Source organism: Mytilus galloprovincialis, chromosome 4, assembly GCF_965363235.1.
Source record: "Mytilus galloprovincialis chromosome 4, xbMytGall1.hap1.1, whole genome shotgun sequence".
NCBI classification, from domain to species: domain Eukaryota; kingdom Metazoa; phylum Mollusca; class Bivalvia; order Mytilida; family Mytilidae; genus Mytilus; species Mytilus galloprovincialis.
Genome location: NC_134841.1, coordinates 87,389,964 through 87,413,033, shown reverse-complemented (window position 1 = coordinate 87,413,033; position 23,070 = coordinate 87,389,964). Strand labels below are relative to the sequence as shown.

Genomic DNA, 23,070 nt, shown 5'->3' with positions numbered 1-23,070 from the left:
TCTCAAGGTACTTAAAGTATGTTTTTTATTTTACATACATTGGTTGATTTGATCTCTGGCCAATTTAAAGTAAAGACTTTAAAATTTGTATTGGCAACACATCAACTTATCACTATCACTTATCACAATTGATATTTCAACATTGATTACATTTGGACATTGCAAGAGATCAAAATGAACATTATTTGTTGGGCTCTCTCACAAGGAATCCAATTATTTATTTTCTTAAAATGTTTCAATTCATTTTTATTTAAGAAACTATGGTTTATATTATCTGCTCTTTATCAAATCAATATGAGTATTCTATATGTTATATAAGTACAAAAGTGCAGAAATTTTCACATTAGATTCGAAGTAATTCTATCATGCCATGCTCTATTATCATTTCAACATTGGGAAGCATTATATTTGTCTACAATTTACTCATTTAACACAGGAACATATTATTTCATACATCTCCCAAGTGCTTGGAGTATGCTATTTTAAGGTTCCAAACCACATTGGAATTTTATTCTTACCCTCCTTTAAATGTGTTCCACAATAGGTTTTAACAGTTGTTTTGAATATTTTAATCATTATAAAATGACAGACAGAACAAATCTTGCTGATTTAACTTATTAATGTAAATAATTTCCCTTTAATATCAGCAGAATAGTATTTGTTTTAGAAAAAATATCCAAATTACAATTACACAGTAAATTGCTGTTGGAAAACAGAGCTATAAATTATACACTTACAAAACAATGTTTAAAACTGTTTTTTATTAAATCTACGGTCTATATGATAGAAGTTTTCATGCCAAAGTTATACCTACAATAACAGTGACTCTTATTATAGTAAGGCATTAATTTGTTTGAATTCAAGACGAAGACATCAACTATCAGGACCTAGATGGTAAGTATAACGTTTTAATTCACAGCACTTAATCCTTCACTTGAGCAATTTGTTAAAATATTCTACCAGTTGATCAGTTTGTTGGAGAAGAATTCAAACTACAATTTGGTAAACTGTTTAACCATTGCTATTAATGTGATACCCTAAAGGTTATCAGCACAGAAACTTTCCATCCTGTTAGAAACCTTTATTTTTTTCAATGAAAGAAATTTTGTTACAGCTTTCGTAATTCTCTCAGAATATTTTGATACATGTTCATGTATACATGTATAGCATACCAACCTTTTCCCACTTTTTATTTAAATGGACTTTCAACTTCTGAAGGCAGGACACAACTGGTTTATACAGGCTTCTGTGCTGGTTCAACTTAACAATGTATGCATGTACACAAAGCCTGAAACAAAATAATTGGTAAACTTAAATTGTTTTACATTTGTCTTTTACAGGTATGTCTGACTATGCATTATATGATTTGCTCATTGTTGAAAGCTTCAACATATCACAGTTGTTAACTTCCATTTTAAATTGTCTATGATAAAGATTAGTCTCATTTGTTATCATATCACAGTTTCCTATATTTATATTTGAGCTAATGGCTTGAGATTGAATATAAATATACCAATGAAAATACATCAGGCAGCTTATTGTTAGAATAAGTATATGGAGGCAAGTACAAACTAGAGGCTCTTAAGAGTCTGTGTGGCTCACCTAGGTCTGTGTGCAGCTTCAACAAAGGACACTCTCGAAAATTGAAGACAAGAATATAATTCATAACAAAAATCTTTTCTTTGTTCATCTTGGATTGCTAATCAGTTTTTCTGTTTACAGTTTTTTCCTGCATTCTTTCTTAATTATTTCTTGCCCAAAACACAAAAGACAATATTTTTTTTCTAAATTTCACTAATATTTTTAGATCTGGTTTTGATTTTTTTTTATTGTTATTTAAAGTTTAAAAATGGCAAGAGCAAGAACTGCAAAAACAAGACTAATGTATTCGTCCATGTTGCCTACTTAGTAGATCTTATCTTGCTGATTATATTTGCCAGCTACAGTTTCTATCTATATTATTCAAGATAAGGGACAACATCAAAAGTTCAACATAGGATAAACAAACTTACTAGAATACAATTAAATTCCTAGAAAATAAATAGCCTTCCTAGAACAAAATCAAAGCGCTGTAAGCACTGTAGGCAGTTAACCAAAAACCAAGGCAAACATAATTATGAAAACTGTGGCAATGGTGCTTCAACTTGTTTTTAAAGATTTAAAAGAACAAACATTAAACATTCATATATAATTGTACATTTATGTTCATTTAATGACTTAATCATTAAAGCAAATAATTCATATTTTATCAAGGTTTTCAATAGCAACGCACATGACCACCAATGGTCATGAGTCTTTCATGAGTCAGCAGTGGTACAAATTTGCAATGATTGCAGTTCTTCTAGTTGATCGTAATTGTTCGTATAAGTTGACTGTTAGTAGTTCAAGCTGACTTTAGTACGAGCTTGTAAAAGTATGAATGGACTTGCTTCCCTGGAAAGGAAACTGAGTTTGTGTTGTACAGTACAAAAGTTATGAGACAAAAATCAGACAAATGTTTACTACTACAGGGATCAATGGTGAGGTCTGACTGACCTGTCCATAGTAAATGTAAATGACTCCCACCTTCACCCCAAGTCCATGATGTCTAAGTTTGGAATAAAATGACAGGTGTTAGGGTCTAGCACAGTGATATGCATATGTGTCGCCTATGAGATTGACCTTGTATGTCATTCAATCTTTTTTGAAATGACAAACAGGAATGAATATGGTTTAGGCGTTGGTATCTCAATCTTTTACAAGTTCTCAAAACACACACAAGAGGGTGTGGGGTGACCCTAGGGACTACCCCTATTTTTCATTTGATTTTTTATATTGTCCCATACATGAATATATATGGTTTATGGGTGGGGATCTCGACCGTTATTAAGTTTTTAAACAGGAGGGGGTGGGGGACCCCTGTGACTTCCGCTATATTTCATTTGATATGTTATACTGTTCAATACATGCATATATATGGTTGAGGGGTGGGGATCTAATCTATTCCTAATTTATCAAACAGTAGTGGGTAGGGTGATATTTCATTTGATTAGTTCTCATACATGAATATATATATATATATGGTTTAATTTAAAGGTGGGGATCTCGACTGTTTCCAATTTCTCAATCAGGAGGGGTAGAGTGACTGCAGGGACTCCCCCTATATTTCATTTAATTTAGAGTTGGGGATCCCAACTGTTTCCAAGTTCTTAAACATGAGGGGTAGGGTGACCACAGGGATTTCCTCTATATTTCTTATACATGAGTACTTATGGTTAAGGGGTGATGATCTCGAATTTTTCCAAGTTCTTAAACAGGAGGGTGTACAGTGACCATAGGGACCCCTTATAATTCATTTGATTTGTAATATTGTCCCATACATAAATATATATTGTTTAAGATTGTGGATCTCGACCGTTTTAAATTCTCAAACAGAAAGGGGTAGAGTGGCCCCACGAACTCCTCCTATATTTCATATGATTTGTTATATTGTCCCATACATAAATATATATGGTTTAGGGGTGGGGATCATGACCGTTACCAAGATCTAAAACAGGAGGGGTGGGGTTACCCCCAGGGAATTCCCCTATATTTCATTTGATTAGTTATATTGTCCCATACATGAATAAATATGGTTTAGGGTTGAGGATCTCGAATGTTTCCAAGTTCTCAAACAGGAGAGTTTACAGTGACCCTAGGGACCCCCTTATTATTCCTTTGATTTGTAATATTGTCCCATACATGAATAAATATGGTTTAAGATTGGGGATCTCAACCGTTTTCAAATTCTCAAACCGAAAGGGGAAGAGTGGCCCCACGAACTCCACCTATGTTTCATATGATTTGTTGTATTGTCCCATACATGAAAATATATGGTTTAGGGGTGGGGATCTCGACCGTTTCCAAGTTCTCAAATATGAGGGGTGGGGTGATCCCCAGGGACTCCCCCTACATATTTCATTTGATTTGTTATATTGTCCTCTACATGAAGATATATGGTTTAGGGGTTTGGGATCTCAACCATTACCAAGTTCTCAAACAGGAGGGGTGGGGTGACCCCCAGGGACTCCCCCTATATTTCATTTGATTATATATATATTGTCCCATACATGAATATATATGGTTTAGGGTAGAGATCTCGACTGTTTCCAAGTTCTAAAATATGAGGGGGTGGGGTGACACTAGGAACTTCCCCTATATTTCATATGATTAGTTATTTAGTCTCATACATGAATGTATATGGTTAAGGGGTGGGGATCTCATCCGTTTCAAAGTTAGTCAAACAGGAGGAGGTAGAGTGGCCCAATGGACTCCTATATATCAAATGATTTGCTTACATTCAGGTATCATATAATATAGTTGCACTATTTGTGTCTGTCCCAAGTCAGGAGTCTGTTATTCAGTGGTTGTCGTTTGTTTTTGTGTAACAAATTTGTTTTTTGTTATTTTTTTTTATTTAAATAGGGCCGTAAGTTTTCTCGTTTGAATTGTTTTACATTGTCTTATTGGGGCCTTTTATAGCTGACTATGCGGTATGGGCTTTGCTCATTGTTGAAGGGTGTATGATGACCTATTGTTGTTAATGTCTGTGTCATTTTGGTCTCTTGTGGATAGTTGTCTCATTGGCAATCATACCACATCTTTTTTTATATATAAGAAATTTCCAGCTATTTTAAAAAAATACCCCTTAAAATTGCAGTAATATGTTTAACTTGAAAAGCATCTAACATGCATTACCAACATTTATCACTGATAAAGAAAATTTATACTGTTACCAGGAACATTTATTTTGTTAGATAAACTGTTCCCAGCTGTCACGTTGTATTGGATTTTGACATTAAAATTGGTGTACAAAATATTATCTGCTTTTTCTTTCTTTACAAATATCTTTTAGTTTTCAATTCTAGTGTTTATATTTATTTACCATGCATAGATGTATTTTGTCACCTGTCTGGATTTTTTTAGTTGTTATCCAAAACCCGGGATTACCCTTATCCACTTCCGGAATCCGATCCGATATTGTAATTGTCTTCTCGCGGCAGCCATTTTGTTTTCAATGTTGTTTTTGACAGATAGTAAGATACGATTTTACTCGGATTTACACATTATTTGTCAGCGATTTTCTGTATAAAGCTAGCGGTTGAACAAATTGAACATCGCTGTCAAGAATAGTAATGATGAAAATAAGTTTGATATCGTTTATTAGGAAACTTTGGTAAAAATATTTGCAAAGTTAATTTTTTATTTTCTTTCAAGGTCCATCGGGCATGTCGGGCGTAGCTAGTAACCAAGTAGAAAGTCCGACTGCAAAAGTGGAAGGTCGCAGACCTCGGACCACCGCTAATTTGAACCCCTGCGTCCAAATTGAAGATACGAAAATTGCGTCTTCTAATTCAAAATTGCCGCCAACAGCGTGATCCGTTGAACTTATATTAATAGACTACTGACGTACTTGACTACGTATTGAGGACAAACAATATTCCTATGACTTTTGCCATTTGGGAAATCTAAACTACTTGTCTTTAGAGATTTTTGGCGATGAAATATTTCATACATTTGTTCTTTGACATCTTAGCCAAAAGCTCAGGGGACTCCGAGACTAAACTACATAAGGATTCCTAATGTGCTCTACTTCCTATGTGCAACTTCAAAACTTTTGGGAAAATCGACGATCATTTACGGTTTTTCTGGTCATATTTTTTGTAATCCAGAATGAAAAGTATGAAAAAACTGTCCAATAAGTTATAAATAATATAGTAGCCAGCTAGATGATAACAGTGGCACGTATTTCAGCATTTATTGGGTAGAACAAAATCCAGGGTGCTCGCATAAGGCAGCTTAACTGCCTAAAAATAGACTTCCTAGAATACAAATGGACTTACTAGAATACAAATAGACTTCCTAGAAAACAAATAGACTTCCAAGAATACAAATAGACTTCCAAGAAAACAAATGGACTTACAAGAAAACAAATGGACTTACTAGAATACAAATGGACTTACTAGAATATAAATGGACTTACTAGATTATAAATGGACTTACAAGAAAACAACTGGACTTACTAGAATTCAAATGGACTTACTAGAATACAAAACAATGGACTTACTAGAATACAAAACAATGAACTTACTAGAATACAAAACAATGGACTTCCTAGATTATAAATGGACTTACAAGAAAACAAATGGACTTACTAAAAACAAATGGACTTACTAGAATACAAATGGACTAAATAGAAAACAAATGGACTTACAAGAAAACAAATGGACTTACAAGAATACAAATTGACTTACTAGAATACAAATAGACTTCCAAGAAAACAAATAGACTTACAAGAAAACAACTGGACTTACTAGAATTCAAATGGACTTGCTAGAATACAAAACAATGGACTTACTAGAATACAAAACAATGAACTTACTAGAATACAAAACAATGGACTTCCTAGATTATAAATGGACTTACAAGAAAACAAATGGACTTACTAAAAAACAAATGGACTTACTAAAAAACAAATGGACTTACTAGAATACAAAACAATGGACTTACTTGATTACAAATCGACTTCCTAAATGGACTTACTAGATTACAAATGGACTTACAAGAAAACAAATGGACTTACTAAAAAACAAATGGACTTACTAGAATACAAATGGACTAAATAGAAAACAAATGGACTTACAAGAAAACAAATGGACTTACTAAAAAACAAATGGACTTACTAGAATTCAAATGGACTTACTAGAATACAAATGGACTTACTAGAATACAAAACAATGGACTTACTAGATTACAAATCGACTTCCTAAATGGACTTACTAGATTAGAAATGGACTTCCTAAATGGACTTACTAGATTAGATATGGACTTCCTAAATGGACTTACTAGATTACAAATGGACTTACAAGAAAACAAATGGACTTACAAGAAAACAAATGGACTTACTAGAATACAAATGGACCTACTAGAATATAAATAGACTCACTAGATTACAAATCGACTTCCTAGAATACAAATGGACTTACTAGAATTCAAATGGACTTACTAGAATACAAATGGACCTACTAGAATATAAATAGACTTACTAGATTATAAATGGACTTACAAGAAAACAAATGGACTTACTAGAATTCAAATGGACTTACAGAATACAAATGGACTTACTAGAATTCAAATGGACTCACTAGATTACTAACTTACAAGAAAACAAATGGACTTACAAGAAAACAAATGGACTTACTAGAATACAAATAGACTTACTAGAATACAAATGGACTAAATAGAAAACAAATGGACTTACAAGAAAACAAATGGACTTACAAGAATACAAATTGACTTACTAGAATACAAATAGACTTCCAAGAAAACAAATAGACTTCCAAGAAAACAAATAGACTTCCAAGAAAACAAATGGACTTACAAGAAAACAAATGGACTTACTAGAATACAAATGGACTTACTAGAATATAAATGGACTTACTAGATTATAAATGGACTTACAAGAAAACAACTGGACTTACTAGAATTCAAATGGACTTGCTAGAATACAAAACAATGGACTTACTAGAATACAAAACAATGAACTTACTAAAATACAAAACAATGGACTTCCTAGATTATAAATGGACTTACAAGAAAACAAATGGACTTACTAAAAAACAAATGGACTTACTAAAAAACAAATGGACTTACTAGAATACAAAACAATGGACTTACTTGATTACAAATCGACTTCCTAAATGGACTTACTAGATTACAGATGGACTTACAAGAAAACAAATGGACTTACTAAAAAACAAATGGACTTACTAGAATACAAATGGACTTACTAGAATATAAATGGACTTACTAGATTATAAATGGACTTACAAGAAAACAAATGGACTTACTAAAAACAAATGGACTTACTAGAATACAAATGGACTAAATAGAAAACAAATGGACTTACAAGAAAACAAATGGACTTACAAGAATACAAATTGACTTACTAGAATACAAATAGACTTCCAAGAAAACAAATAGACTTACAAGAAAACAACTGGACTTACTAGATTTCAAATGGACTTACTAGAATACAAATGGACCTACTAGAATATAAATAGACTCACTAGATTACAAATCGACTTCCTAGAATACAAATGGACTTACTAGAATTCAAATGGACTTACTAGAATACAAATGGACCTACTAGAATATAAATAGACTTACTAGATTATAAATGGACTTACAAGAAAACAAATGGACTTACTAGAATTCAAATGGACTTACAGAATACAAATGGACTTCCTAAATGGACTTACTAGATTACAAATGGACTTACAAGAAAACAAATGGACTTACAAGAAAACAAATGGACTTACTAGAATACAAATGGACCTACTAGAATATAAATAGACTCACTAGATTACAAATCGACTTCCTAGAATACAAATGGACTTACTAGAATTCAAATGGACTTACTAGAATACAAATGGACCTACTAGAATATAAATAGACTTACTAGATTATAAATGGACTTACAAGAAAACAAATGGACTTACTAGAATTCAAATGGACTTACAGAATACAAATGGACTTACTAGAATTCAAATGGACTCACTAGATTACTAACTTACAAGAAAACAAATGGACTTACAAGAAAACAAATGGACTTACTAGAATACAAATAGACTTACTAGAATACAAATGGACTAAATAGAAAACAAATGGACTTACAAGAAAACAAATGGACTTACAAGAATACAAATTGACTTACTAGAATACAAATAGACTTCCAAGAAAACAAATAGACTTCCAAGAAAACAAATAGACTTCCAAGAAAACAAATGGACTTACAAGAAAACAAATGGACTTACTAGAATACAAATGGACTTACTAGAATATAAATGGACTTACTAGATTATAAATGGACTTACAAGAAAACAACTGGACTTACTAGAATTCAAATGGACTTGCTAGAATACAAAACAATGGACTTACTAGAATACAAAACAATGAACTTACTAGAATACAAAACAATGGACTTCCTAGATTATAAATGGACTTACAAGAAAACAAATGGACTTACTAAAAAACAAATGGACTTACTAAAAAACAAATGGACTTACTAGAATACAAAACAATGGACTTACTTGATTACAAATCGACTTCCTAAATGGACTTACTAGATTACAAATGGACTTACAAGAAAACAAATGGACTTACTAAAAAACAAATGGACTTACTAGAATACAAATGGACTTACTAGAATATAAATGGACTTACTAGATTATAAATGGACTTACAAGAAAACAAATGGACTTACTAAAAACAAATGGACTTACTAGAATACAAATGGACTAAATAGAAAACAAATGGACTTACAAGAAAACAAATGGACTTACAAGAATACAAATTGACTTACTAGAATACAAATAGACTTCCAAGAAAACAAATAGACTTACAAGAAAACAACTGGACTTACTAGAATTCAAATGGACTTGCTAGAATACAAAACAATGGACTTACTAGAATACAAAACAATGAACTTACTAGAATACAAAACAATGGACTTCCTAGATTATAAATGGACTTACAAGAAAACAAATGGACTTACTAAAAACAAATGGACTTACTAGAATACAAATGGACTAAATAGAAAACAAATGGACTTACAAGAAAACAAATGGACTTACAAGAATACAAATTGACTTACTAGAATACAAATAGACTTCCAAGAAAACAAATAGACTTACAAGAAAACAAATGGACTTACAAGAAAACAAATGGACTTACTAAAAAACAAATGGACTTACTAAAAAACAAATGGACTTACAAGAAAACAAATGGACTTACTAGAATACAAATGGACTTACTAGAATATAAATGGACTTACTAGATTATAAATGGACTTACAAGAAAACAACTGGACTTACTAGAATTCAAATGGACTTGCTAGAATACAAAACAATGGACTTACTAGAATACAAAACAATGAACTTACTAAAATACAAAACAATGGACTTCCTAGATTATAAATGGACTTACAAGAAAACAAATGGACTTACTAAAAAACAAATGGACTTACTAAAAAACAAATGGACTTACTAGAATACAAAACAATGGACTTACTTGATTACAAATCGACTTCCTAAATGGACTTACTAGATTACAGATGGACTTACAAGAAAACAAATGGACTTACTAAAAAACAAATGGACTTACTAGAATACAAATGGACTTACTAGAATATAAATGGACTTACTAGATTATAAATGGACTTACAAGAAAACAAATGGACTTACTAAAAACAAATGGACTTACTAGAATACAAATGGACTAAATAGAAAACAAATGGACTTACAAGAAAACAAATGGACTTACAAGAATACAAATTGACTTACTAGAATACAAATAGACTTCCAAGAAAACAAATAGACTTACAAGAAAACAACTGGACTTACTAGATTTCAAATGGACTTACTAGAATACAAATGGACCTACTAGAATATAAATAGACTCACTAGATTACAAATCGACTTCCTAGAATACAAATGGACTTACTAGAATTCAAATGGACTTACTAGAATACAAATGGACCTACTAGAATATAAATAGACTTACTAGATTATAAATGGACTTACAAGAAAACAAATGGACTTACTAGAATTCAAATGGACTTACAGAATACAAATGGACTTCCTAAATGGACTTACTAGATTACAAATGGACTTACAAGAAAACAAATGGACTTACAAGAAAACAAATGGACTTACTAGAATACAAATGGACCTACTAGAATATAAATAGACTCACTAGATTACAAATCGACTTCCTAGAATACAAATGGACTTACTAGAATTCAAATGGACTTACTAGAATACAAATGGACCTACTAGAATATAAATAGACTTACTAGATTATAAATGGACTTACAAGAAAACAAATGGACTTACTAGAATTCAAATGGACTTACAGAATACAAATGGACTTACTAGAATTCAAATGGACTCACTAGATTACTAACTTACAAGAAAACAAATGGACTTACAAGAAAACAAATGGACTTACTAGAATACAAATAGACTTACTAGAATACAAATGGACTAAATAGAAAACAAATGGACTTACAAGAAAACAAATGGACTTACAAGAATACAAATTGACTTACTAGAATACAAATAGACTTCCAAGAAAACAAATAGACTTCCAAGAAAACAAATAGACTTCCAAGAAAACAAATGGACTTACAAGAAAACAAATGGACTTACTAGAATACAAATGGACTTACTAGAATATAAATGGACTTACTAGATTATAAATGGACTTACAAGAAAACAACTGGACTTACTAGAATTCAAATGGACTTGCTAGAATACAAAACAATGGACTTACTAGAATACAAAACAATGAACTTACTAAAATACAAAACAATGGACTTCCTAGATTATAAATGGACTTACAAGAAAACAAATGGACTTACTAAAAAACAAATGGACTTACTAAAAAACAAATGGACTTACTAGAATACAAAACAATGGACTTACTTGATTACAAATCGACTTCCTAAATGGACTTACTAGATTACAGATGGACTTACAAGAAAACAAATGGACTTACTAAAAAACAAATGGACTTACTAGAATACAAATGGACTTACTAGAATATAAATGGACTTACTAGATTATAAATGGACTTACAAGAAAACAAATGGACTTACTAAAAACAAATGGACTTACTAGAATACAAATGGACTAAATAGAAAACAAATGGACTTACAAGAAAACAAATGGACTTACAAGAATACAAATTGACTTACTAGAATACAAATAGACTTCCAAGAAAACAAATAGACTTCCAAGAAAACAAATAGACTTCCAAGAAAACAAATGGACTTACAAGAAAACAAATGGACTTACTAGAATACAAATGGACTTACTAGAATATAAATGGACTTACTAGATTATAAATGGACTTACAAGAAAACAACTGGACTTACTAGAATTCAAATGGACTTGCTAGAATACAAAACAATGGACTTACTAGAATACAAAATAATGAACTTACTAGAATACAAAACAATGGACTTCCTAGATTATAAATGGACTTACAAGAAAACAAATGGACTTACTAAAAAACAAATGGACTTACTAAAAAACAAATGGACTTACTAGAATACAAAACAATGGACTTACTTGATTACAAATCGACTTCCTAAATGGACTTACTAGATTACAAATGGACTTACAAGAAAACAAATGGACTTACTAAAAAACAAATGGACTTACTAGAATACAAATGGACTTACTAGAATATAAATGGACTTACTAGATTATAAATGGACTTACAAGAAAACAAATGGACTTACTAAAAACAAATGGACTTACTAGAATACAAATGGACTAAATAGAAAACAAATGGACTTACAAGAAAACAAATGGACTTACAAGAATACAAATTGACTTACTAGAATACAAATAGACTTCCAAGAAAACAAATAGACTTACAAGAAAACAACTGGACTTACTAGAATTCAAATGGACTTGCTAGAATACAAAACAATGGACTTACTAGAATACAAAACAATGAACTTACTAGAATACAAAACAATGGACTTCCTAGATTATAAATGGACTTACAAGAAAACAAATGGACTTACTAAAAACAAATGGACTTACTAGAATACAAATGGACTAAATAGAAAACAAATGGACTTACAAGAAAACAAATGGACTTACAAGAATACAAATTGACTTACTAGAATACAAATAGACTTCCAAGAAAACAAATAGACTTACAAGAAAACAAATGGACTTACAAGAAAACAAATGGACTTACTAAAAAACAAATGGACTTACTAAAAAACAAATGGACTTACTAGAATACAAAACAATGGACTTACTTGATTACAAATCGACTTCCTAAATGGACTTACTAGATTACAAATGAACTTACAAGAAAACAAATGGACTTACTAAAAAACAAATGGACTTACTAGAATACAAATGGACTAAATAGAAAACAAATGGACTTACAAGAAAACAAATGGACTTACTAAAAAACAAATGGACTTACTAGAATTCAAATGGACTTACTAGAATACAAATGGACTTACTAGAATACAAAACAATGGACTTACTAGATTACAAATCGACTTCCTAAATGGACTTACTAGATTAGAAATGGACTTCCTAAATGGACTTACTAGATTAGATATGGACTTCCTAAATGGACTTACTAGATTACAAATGGACTTACAAGAAAACAAATGGACTTACAAGAAAACATATGGACTTACTAGAATACAAATGGACCTACTAGAATATAAATAGACTCACTAGATTACAAATCGACTTCCTAGAATACAAATGGACTTACTAGAATTCAAATGGACTTACTAGAATACAAATGGACTTACTAGATTACATATGGACTTACAAGAAAACAAATGGACTTACTAGAATACAAATAGACTTACTAGAATACAAATGGACTAAATAGAAAACAAATGGACTTATAAGAAAACAAATGGACTTACAAGAATACAATGCAAATGGACTTACTAGAATACAGATTGTCTCACAAGTGCAAATATTAATGTATACAAGGGTAAACCACATGAGTTATAGACTTGTTCAGTAAGTTTTATTTGAATCATACTTACCACTGAATATGTCCTGGACTTAAAATAATTCCATTTTTACCATGTATCTGAAAATCAAGTTATTCTTTAGACTCGAAAATGTTTACCAGAAGTAAAACTGTAATGTGTGCAATAAAACTTAAACACTGTCACATGCCAGGTTGTTCATAGCAAACCATATCTTATAAATTGCATGCAATCAAGCAGTTTAGGTTGCAAGATAGTATTTTTTTCTCATGGGCAAATATAGTACAATTTTTCAAGATACACCCTTCAGAACATTAAATTTCAGAACAAAAACTTGTTCAAGACAAAGAAAATTTATTTGCCAAGTATATTTCCCCCCAAAGATGTTGGTTTCTCATTATTTTTTCTTTCATGAGTGTTTTTATGGCTTAATAAAAGATCAGATGCAAACAACAACCAATCAGGATAAGTCCTTGGTAACCCTAAATTCAGAATTACATGCATCTTCATTTCAATGGCTTACTCAAAAGTTTATTATAACATGTATACTGATCTATGAAATGAGTTATTATAGTGGGTATTTGAATATGGGATTTCATATTCTGGTTGAAATTATAATAATATAAACATGATAAATACAACACATGAATGATTAACATACAAATTTATGCCTGGAATAAAACAATACCACCAAAATTGAGATTATGCACTTGTTTAACAGTAGTGCTAAACACCAACTGAAACTAATTATCAAGTAAACTTATTATTAAACAACAGAATTTTAGAGTCAGTAGATGTTACGTATCACTGACCATGTCCTTTTAAGACAAACAGCATATTGAATAGAAGAGGGACGAAAGATACCAAAGGGACAGTCAAACTCATAAATCTAAAACAAACTGACAACACCATGGCTAAAAATGAAAAAGACAAACAAACAACAGCACACACGACACAACATAGAAAACTAAAGAATAAACAACACGAACCCCACCAAAAAACTAGGGGTGATCTCAGGTGCTCCGGAAGGGTAAGCAGATCCTGCTCCACATGCGGCACCGGTCGTGTTGCTTATGTGATAACAAATCCAGTAAATAGTCTAATTCGGTAGGTCACATTCATGAAAGGGAAGGGGATTGTAGTTACGTAGATTGTAGAATAGACTTGCAAGTAATGACCTAGATACTGACCTTATGTTTTACTGCAGAATTGTATACTGAATAAAAGTAATGCCCCAGTTCTGTAATTACACCTGTAACATGAAAAAAAGATACTATCAACAGGTTTGTGATTAAGATGTTGAGTTTTTTCACAAGTATTTTTCATGAAAATACATTTCTGTAGATGATGATGAATAGTTGTTAAATTTCCTATTGCAAATTGAATGCATCTGCATTTCCAGAATGTGTTAATGTAATATAAATAGAACTGAGGATGTGCTAATTCACAGGGTGTCAGTCCCTGGAGTAATGTTATCCTACTGGGAAACTTATTCTGACCTTGAGCCAACAAGTCTTTGCTTTTACTTCTTAATGCCCAGTGCTTATCAGAGAAGTAGAAAAGACCAATATTAAGTCATTAGTTTGAACAAGGCTGGGGTTTCAACCTACAACCATCTGCACAATATCCCTTAGGCTTTTTTTTCTTTCTTTTGAGTTATTTTGGAACTATACATGTATTTCTGTATAAAATGCCACTATATTTTCTTGAGGCTTTGATTTTGTTGAAAATCCATATTAATAATGAAACTAGAAGATTCCTCACTATGTTCTGCTATTTTAGTATTCAAAAACTTCCTTTATCTGTTTTTAATGTTGGATATTGAAATATATAAGTATACAAATAAGGAGGTGTGGTATGACTGCAAAATTACAACTATCCACCAAAGTTCAAATGCAGTGGTTGTAAGTTTAAATTTAAAGAAATAGAAAATATGAAATAACTAGATGTGTCAAAGTGACACGAATGGCCCCGTCCCAAAAAGTTGAAAAATCTGCAATTTCAATATAAACACATGTGGACACAAACATGATGGTAGTCTCACATATCAAAAATCAGCTCAAAATCTGGAGGGGAATAGAGAAAAAATCTGTATAACTGTGATTTTCAACAATTTATCAAAGTCCAAAGCCCATAATTTCGGCAAAAATTAGTGGAGCATAACGAAACTGAAACTTGATCTGTAACTCATCATGGTTAACTCACATACCAAAAATCAGCCCAACATCTGAAAGCGTTAAGAAAAAAAGTCTATATAACTGTGATTTTCAACAATTTCTCTCAGTCCAAAGCCCGTATTTCAGCAAAATTAGTGGAGAGGAAAGAAACTTAAACTTGATCTGTAACTCATCATGGTTAACTCACATACCAAAAATCAGCCCAATATCTGAAGGTGTTTAGAAAAAAACTCCATATTGTAACAACTGGACAAATATAACATTTAATAATTTTTACAACCTGGAATTTACTATGCCAACAGAAGAAATAAGTCAACTATAGATGGATGAAAACTTTATTGGATGATGGCCTGCAACAGAAATATTATTGACTTTATGAACATTTATTTGAATTGGACATACTGTTATATTTGCAACTTTTTAACTTTATGCATTTTGTTTGGCAAGTGCCCCTTCCACTTGTTTACCAAACTCGTTTTACTGTATAACATATTTTTCATAGATTGTAAGGTGTCTGGCACGAATAAGCATATACCTGAGATTATATTTCAACCCATTATAAGTCCTGAAAGTGTCTCAGTAAGGAAATATTTAAGTTTTACTATCGGTCCAAAGCATTTTTGTTGTTTCTCCGTGAAGAGCCATTTTACAGGTCATGTGACCGCAGTAGGAAATATTTTTGTCGTTGTCATTATATATCTTAAATCTCTTAAGGATTCTATAAGAGTAAGAAATAAGTCATTACATTAATAGTTTTATTAAGGCTCCATTATTTATATCTGTTAAAGATTAGTTTCTTAGGGATTATATTGTAACCAGTTTACTGCTGGAATTTAGTATCAGTACTCCCGGCGTCTGCTCTAGTCCTACACACGGCTAGAAATTGGAAACAAGTAGTAACGAAGTTTTAAGCTTCTTTTGCTAAATTTAAATAAAGGAAAAGTTAGGACTTTGGCCCATTTGTATAATAATTAAAGAACAGGCATTTTACTGTCCATTTTACATGTGATTTTTAAATGTGCAGGTTTTCCTGTCAAGCCCCTATTTTATCGGACATTTTCCTGTCAGTCCTGACAGGGTTCTCATTGGCCCTCAGGGATCCCTGGCTAGATCCCTTATTTTCGATTGGCTTTCAGGGATCTCAAAAGTATATAAATAAGGTTCCACTCAGTGAAATGGCGGATAACTTGTTAGCTCAAGCCTAACTATAGTAGCTTAATTAACAACCTGAAAGTTTATCTTTACCAGACCTAGCCCAACAGAAAAGCCAAGCAGGTTATTATGCTTTAATAATATAAGATGAAGTATTTTTAAGGAAATGTACATATAAAGGCAGTTATCCCCCACCACACTGAGTGACCTAAATGACCCGAAATCTGATTACTGATTAAGCGTCTGCATGTCTGCATTTGTCTGTGTACTATATACCATGAACATGTAATAATAAATATAATATACGTTCGAACCTATAGTTTATAGACTGAGAAATATGAGTGCATTGCCTGGCATCCATTCGTCTTTAGAGGTAGAAGAAGGAAAAACCCCAAGATGCAGAATATTCCTGACGAGAGCCCCAAAACTTGTCAACAGACCCTTCCACAATTACTCGGCCTGTGGCGGCGGTTTGTTACAATATAATGGTTTGTTGCAGAATGACGGAATGACGGAATTAGGGAAAGACGGAAAGACTGAATTTCGGACAAGGGTAAAACTATATGGCACCGACAACTTCGTTGCGGGGCCATAATAAAATCTATAGTAGACAGCTCTCTTACAAGCTGTAGCAACTGGAGAGGTATTATTTTGCTTTCCATTCCTAGCAAAATCCTATGTCACATCATCCTACAGAGGTTAAAGAAAGAAGTTGATAAGTTATGAACAGGCCAGTTTCAGACAAGAGAGATCATGTATTGACCAAATTGCCACATTAAGAATCATCATCGAGCAAACCATTGAATGGCAGAGATCCCTATTCCTAAAATTTGTAGATTTCAAGAGGGCCTTTGATAGTATAGACTTTCAAGTAATATGGTTCCTTCTTAGACATTATGGAATACCTGAAAAAATCATATCCGTCATCCAACAGCTCTATGACGGTTTAACATGTCAAGTGAGCCATGCAAAGACAGATCCATTTCCTGCATCAACCGGTGTCAGACAAGGATGTTTACTTTCTCATCTCCTTTTTCTGACAGTGATAGATTGGGTGAGTCGGAAATCACACAATACTCCTCTGGGTATTAAATGGACATTACAGTCATGCCTCGAAGACCTAGACTTTTAGACAATATCTGTTAGCTTTTCCATCGCCATGAAGACTCACAAAACCAAGCAACTAACCTTGAATCAACTGCAAAACAAGTAGGACTGTACATAAATGCAAAAAAGACAAAATCTATGAGGGTAAACACAAACCAACTCAACAAAACCAAAGTGAGAGATGCTGAAATTGGAGATGTCCCAGAGTTTACATATCTTGGAAGTGTCATCAGTACATCAGGTGGGACAGATGAAGACATCCAATCAAGAAAAAGAAAAGCTCAACAAGCCTTTGCTATCCTTAAACCAGTCTGGAGGAGCAAAGCACTCAGAACAAACACAAAAATCAGGATCATCAACTCAAATGTAAAATCTATACTTCTCTATTGGTCAGAAACTTGGAGACTAACAGCTGCACCTACAAAAACATTGAAAGTTATCATGAACAGGTGTCTAAGAAACATTATGACATTAGAATCATTTGGCCAAACACAATCAGCAACAAACAATTGTGGAAAAGGACAAGACAAGAACCAATAGACAGAACGATAGCAACACGCAGATGGAAATGGATTGGACACACTTTACATAAAAACAACACAAAGGCAGGCGCTAGATTGGAATCCTCAGAGCCATCATAAAAGAAGACAACCAAATTCCACTTGGTGCAGAATTTTAGCATCTGATCTTCAGAAAATTGGAAAAATATGGGGTGAAACAAAGAAACTAGCAAAGGACAGAAAAAGATGGAAAGCTCATTGACTGTGGTTGCCCTATGTCCCCCATTGGATGAAGTGGATTAAGTCAAGTAAGTCTTTTATTAGCAAAAAAACTATATCTGTAGGATATAAGGGGGCATTATCGCATACACTACAAGTATGGGGACATATTCTGCACAGCAAAGCACATTATAAGTATCAAGATTTCAATCAGTCAAAGCGTGTTATCATATATTTATGTGTAGTATATATGGAATCATAATGTAACCATATAAATCTGCTGTGATTTACATAAATTCTAAGTTCTAGTTAGAGCACCTTAATGGAATATACTGGATGTAACTACTAGTACATATTTTTGATACATATACTTGCTGATCAAATATAAAATCTGACCCTCTTTCAACATTACAATGGCATATTGTTCATATATGAGAGCGTACAGATAATGTGTTTTCAAGCACAGATTTGACGTGTACATTTTATTATTTTGTACAGGTTATTACTTGTACAAAAACTTTGTATGAGTAATTACTTGTATGATGCCATCATACAAGTTATTACCTGTACAAATATAATTGTACCAGTAATTACTTGTACATTTTTTGTTGAGAAAAAGATAATAACTTGTACAACATATCTCTCCGTCTGTGGTTAAAAATTTTGAAATTATAATAACTGTCTTCAACAATGCTGGATTTCTACCAAACTTAGTCAGAACCTTGTTTATGATCATTAGATAGTATCCAGAAGTAAATTTTGTAAAAATAAAAGTCCTGTTTTTCCATATTTTACTTATGAATTAGTATTTCTGCCGGGAAACATTACATTAACTCTGTGGTTAAAGTGTTTAGAATTTTAATTACTTTCTTAAACATACCAAACTTGGACAAAAGCTCGTTTATGATCATAAGTTAGTATCCATAAGTAAATTTGTTAAAAGCACATTATTTTTTCCGTATTTGACTTGTAAATGGACTTATCCTGGATTTTAACCAAACTTGGACAGAAGCTTCTTGCAATCAAAAGATAGTATCGAGAGGAATAATTTTGTTGATTTTTTTTACTCATTTTTGTTGAGCTTGCCATCAACAGCAAAAGTAGGCGAGAAACCAATGGGTCCCTTACATTTTTTTTCTTATCATAAAGCGTATGTATTTTTGAAATCTATGTTGTGACGTGTTTGTTTTTTTTTTTTCAAATGTGTATTCTGTACGTAGTGGGATGTTTTTTTGTTGTTGTATGGGATATACAAGTACACGGCCACGTCCACTCTGTGTAGCATTTCTGATTGTATCCATCTGATGAGTTAAGCCTCTTACAACTGATTTTTATAGTTCGTTCTTATGTTGCAATGTAACACCACTGTCCCAGGTTTGTGGGAGGGTTGGGATCCTGTTAACATGTTTAACCCCGCTACATTGTGTATGTGCCTGTCCCAATCCTGTCATTCAATGGTTGTCGCTTGTCGGCGTGTTACATATTTTTTTCCTTCATTTTTGTACATGAATAAAGCCGTTAGTTTTCTCGTTTGAATTGTTTTACATTTGCCATTTTGGAGCCTTGTAAAGCTGAATAAGCGGAATGGGCTTTGCACATTGTTGAAAGCCGTGTGGTGATCTATAGTTTTAATTTCTGTGTTATTTAGGTTCTTGAGGAGAGTTGTCTCATATTGGCAATTACATCACATCTTCTTTTTTATTTTATTATTATTTTTGAAATGTTAGAAGAATTCAGACACACAATGAATGAAGAGTAACAACATAACCTAGCATGAGACATTGAACTAATTTAGCTTAACAGCTTGTTGCCACTTAAATAATGACTACATAATTATGCAAAGTGACAAAATTGTTAAATGCAAAAATAAAACTTTTCTTCAATTTATATATTCAAAAATAAATCAGGATAAAAAGTCAATTGCATAAGTAATGATTATACATTGGAACTAAACCAAATAGATCAAAGTGGAAGCACATACAACTCAAAGATATTGTGTTGTACAAGTTATTATCTTTTTCTCAACAAAAATTGTACAAGTAATTACTGGTACAATTATATTTGTACAGGTAATAACTTGTATGATGGTATCATACAAGTAATTACTCATACAAAGTTTTTGTACAAGTAATAACCTGTACAAAATAATAAAATGTACACGACATATAGATTATCAGGTTTTCTACACATTGATATCTTAACATATCAGCTTCAAGCCACAATGTGAACCTTTTTGGCGAGTGAGCATAGTGAACAAGCTAAAAAGTTTCAAATTGTGTCGAGCGGGTGATATTTTACAATATTTATACGAAGAAAACCCGATTATCTGTTTATCCTTCTATAACTGGTCTTTTTCCCTCTCCCTAAGACAGTTTTACGCTTGACAAAGCAAGCTTGATAACATCTCCTCTCAATTGTGACGTCACTGATAATACCTGGTCTCGTTTTGAAGTCTTCTAATGAGAATTACTGAGCGACAGAGAAGGGTGATATAGGCGTAGGGAAGGACAATAAAATGTGATATCAAGCACAGATTGAGTGTAATATGATATCAAGCACAGATTGAGTATGCTGTGATTTCAATCACAGATTGAGTATAATGGGATATCAAGTATACAGGCACAATTGTAAGGACAGCATGTGATAGAGGATGTATATCAGATTTCTCAAAACAGCTGAAGTTATCCACAACCTTAAAAGCTTACCTACCTTCTAAGAAACAATGATTATCCTTCTTTGCTAAATGCTTGGTATACTGTGTAAACTTGTAAGCTGACAGCAAAAGTATCTTGTATATATTTACTATCACTATATCTATGGAATTCAACTATAAAAGAAAACACCTTGATGGTTAAAAAGTAAACTGTTGACACAGATATATGTCTTGCCTGTATAAAATTTTGAAAGTTTCAAAAGTGGAAATTAAATTGACAAAACAACTATGCAAAACTTTGGATGCCAATAACCCATGAAAGAGATTAAAAGGTGAAATAATCTCTGTGGAAATGACACAGTATAATGCAAATACAACTGCATACCAAATATTGACTGATCATAAGTGGTTCCCTATAAACTGACCTAACCACAAACTTTAAACATGTTAATTACACACAAAAATTTGATGTCAATGAAAATGTCTGAAGAGGCAGATCCAAATTATAAAAATGAAAATTCAGATGAGCTAATTTTAATATGGGGCTAGGCCAAATATTCTCTAGATGTGCCAATACAAATATATCTTCACAACCAGATACCATTGGCCTCCATCAGTTATTTGATCTTGGACTAACCTGACAAACAAACAAACACATTTTTACAGCGCTGCCTTTAGTATTGCCCTTTGAAACCTTATGGTTTGAAGAAAGGGCTGCAATTGTGTCTTTTTATCTAGCTTTTGATACTCATTTTTGTTAACTTAATTTGCAGTTTTTCATATTTATTTTGTATTTATATCAACTCTTACATTTTCTCATTTGAATGGTTGTCATTTCAGGACCTGTTATAGCTAAGAGTATTCTTATTTTTGATGACCATTTGGTGACCTATAGTTTCTACGTCATTTGGTCTCTGGTGGTGATTTGTCACATAGGCAATCATATCACATCTTCTTATTTGCATGTTTTCTCTATTCTTTTAGCCATAATGTTGTTTGTTTTTATTTATTTACAGCATCTTTGGTTTACCCCAAGTTTTATGACAAAATTATTTTAAAATTACCAAAAATGTATATTAAAAAGTCAGAAACAACAGTGAATAATTACCTGACTGTCTATGTACAATGGATGACATTTCAATCTAATAGATCTGAAATAAAAGTGATATAAATAAAGTGGGGGTTTGCTGCAGCCTATATATAGCTTTCATTGAAGCTCACAGTGTATCCTTATATTCCAACGGGATGTGACATTTTTAACAATCCACCAAATCATTTTTATAATAACTAACTTCTTTTTTTTTTTATTTCAAATACTTGTTCACTTTTTTTTCTTACAGAAAACATAACATTTTAAAAAGATGTACTGCAAGCTGTAAAATTTGAGCAATTCATAAACTATCAGTATAATTCTGTACAGTATTAAAATTGAGAACGGAAACTGGGAATGTGTCAAAGAGGCAACAATCTGACTAAAAAGCAGAAAACAGATTAGATTGTCATACAGTACATGATAACCAGATGAAGTTTGACACTATATGTCAAAACAGTATAACATATACTTTTTTAGAAAAATGTAATAAAGTATCACTGATGAGTCTTTTGTAGACTAAATGCACTTCTAGCCCAAATATAAAATTCCAATCCTGGTATCTATGATGAGTTTATTTACATAGTGTAATTACAGAAATCATT

General features: G+C 32.1%; 1 protein-coding gene across 1 annotated transcript in view; it reads right to left on the bottom strand.

The window, feature by feature from the left end:
* LOC143073284 (uncharacterized) overlaps positions 1 to 23,070 on the bottom strand; it is a 96,875-nt gene that overhangs the window by 637 nt on the left and 73,168 nt on the right. The window contains exons 27-31 of the mRNA XM_076248700.1: positions 22,484 to 22,526; positions 21,432 to 21,549; positions 14,758 to 14,819; positions 13,622 to 13,668; positions 1,177 to 1,288 (exon numbers count right to left, since the gene is read on the bottom strand). Of these exons, the coding sequence (XP_076104815.1) occupies positions 1,177 to 1,288; positions 13,622 to 13,668; positions 14,758 to 14,819; positions 21,432 to 21,549; positions 22,484 to 22,526 (382 nt within the window). The remainder of the gene's footprint in view (positions 1 to 1,176; positions 1,289 to 13,621; positions 13,669 to 14,757; positions 14,820 to 21,431; positions 21,550 to 22,483; positions 22,527 to 23,070) is intronic.